Genomic DNA, 1,653 nt, shown 5'->3' on the forward strand with positions numbered 1-1,653 from the left:
GCCAGGGGAGGTTTAGATTGGACGTGAGGAAAAATTTCTTTACTGAAAGAGTGGTTAAACATTGGACCAGTCTGCCCAGGGAAGTGGTTGAGTCACCATCCCTGGAAGTATTTAAAAGACGGGTAGATGAGGCGCTTAGGGACATGGTTTAGTGGGCATGGTGGTGTTGGGTTGATGGTTGGACTCGATGATCTTGGAGGTCTCTTCCAACCTTAATGATTCTACGATTCTAAGATTTCTCAGATAGGAGGTAAATTTTTATTTCTCTTACCATCTTCATATAAATCCAGGAGTTGTGCCACAAAAGGTTGATCTGCATTCTCCCCTTCTACCAAAATAAACTCACCCAGTTGTATACAGGTTTCTGTTCTGCTTCTTTCTGATTTAATAAGGATTCCCCTAGAAAGTGATGCACACATGCAGATTAGCAGGATTTCATACTCTTTATAACTCACATATCATTAAAGCTGATGGCCTGTCAATCTTACAGCTAGTTATGCTTCCTCTTGCAAAGCCTACAATTGAGTTTCCTGATTAAAAGCTTTCATATATATTTCAAATAGACAGTTAACACTTATTCACAGATTTAAATGTTTTTGTTTATACATTATACAATTTATAATTCAAGAGCTTTGTAACAACATTTTCATTATACACATACAGTGTTATGACACAACGCTCAAAACCTTACTCATATTCTCACTGACTGCCACATTAACCTAAACGATGTCAGAAAGGTAAAGAAACCTTCATTGATTAAGTTTCCCTGCGCAAGCCAGAAATAAATATTATTACCTGTACTGGAAAGTCCTCAGTTTTCTGTCTGAGCTCATGGGTTTTCCAAACCAGGAGTAGGTAATTTTGCTTTGCTGCCAGGTGTTCATTGTTCCCAAGGAAAAGCTAAAACAAATAAACAAACGATTTTTTAAATTATTATTTAAAAATAAAAACAGGGAAAGGCTCCAGATGGCCAGATACATAGAAATGCCATCAATTCTTTCAGTGCGTACGAGCAATGTGGTATGCATTGGTTGGTTCAGAGAAGCCTACCTTCCCCAAAGCCTGCAGACGCCTCTCCGCTAAGGGAAGAGGGAAAAGAGAAGGTGTTTAGTAGTGGATTGTTCTTCAACTCCTTTTTTTCACGTCCAGCGCTTGACTAACACACCTGGCAAACATGCGATTCCCTTGTTACTGGCTACTTTGCTTTTTCACAGAGCAGATTAGGAGCTATTCTCTGCTTAAAGTTACCAAGTCCTCTCGCTCGCCCTGGCTCCGGGAGCTCGCCGACCACCCGCCGCGGTGGCCGGCGCGTACCGCCAGCCGTTTTAAGACTATGCCTTGTTGGTTTTCGTCCAGACCTCACAGCGACCAGGCGAACGAGACCGTCACGAACGTTTCGCTTACGGTCAGTTTTTACGTTTGGGGATTTTTTTGTTTGGTCCCGTCCCGTCCCGTCCCCCCCCAAATAAGAATTTTCCCTCTGGAAACAGGCCTCAGGGCTTAGGAAAATGCCACACCACCCCCCCCCTCCCCAGTGCTGTTCTCCCACTTGCCCACCCCAACCTATCGGCTTAGACGAGGCAGGGCCCTGCCTCAGGGAGCACGCTCCCCGCCCCGGGCTGCTGCCCGGTTCCCAGGCGGCCTGCGGGGCCG

The 1,653-nt window shown here is 45.1% G+C and overlaps 1 protein-coding gene across 1 annotated transcript in view; it reads right to left on the reverse strand.

The window, feature by feature from the left end:
- Positions 1-884, reverse strand: part of ORC1 (origin recognition complex, subunit 1) — a 22,700-nt gene extending 21,816 nt beyond the window's left edge. The window contains exons 1-2 of the mRNA XM_009320182.1: positions 796-884; positions 272-399 (exon numbers count right to left, since the gene is read on the reverse strand). Of these exons, the coding sequence (XP_009318457.1) occupies positions 272-399; positions 796-884 (217 nt within the window). The remainder of the gene's footprint in view (positions 1-271; positions 400-795) is intronic.
- Between the last annotated feature and the right edge of the window lie 769 nt (positions 885-1,653).

This window comes from Pygoscelis adeliae, unplaced genomic scaffold, assembly GCF_000699105.1.
Source record: "Pygoscelis adeliae isolate BGI_AS28 unplaced genomic scaffold, ASM69910v1 Scaffold393, whole genome shotgun sequence".
Taxonomy (NCBI): Eukaryota; Metazoa; Chordata; class Aves; order Sphenisciformes; family Spheniscidae; genus Pygoscelis; species Pygoscelis adeliae.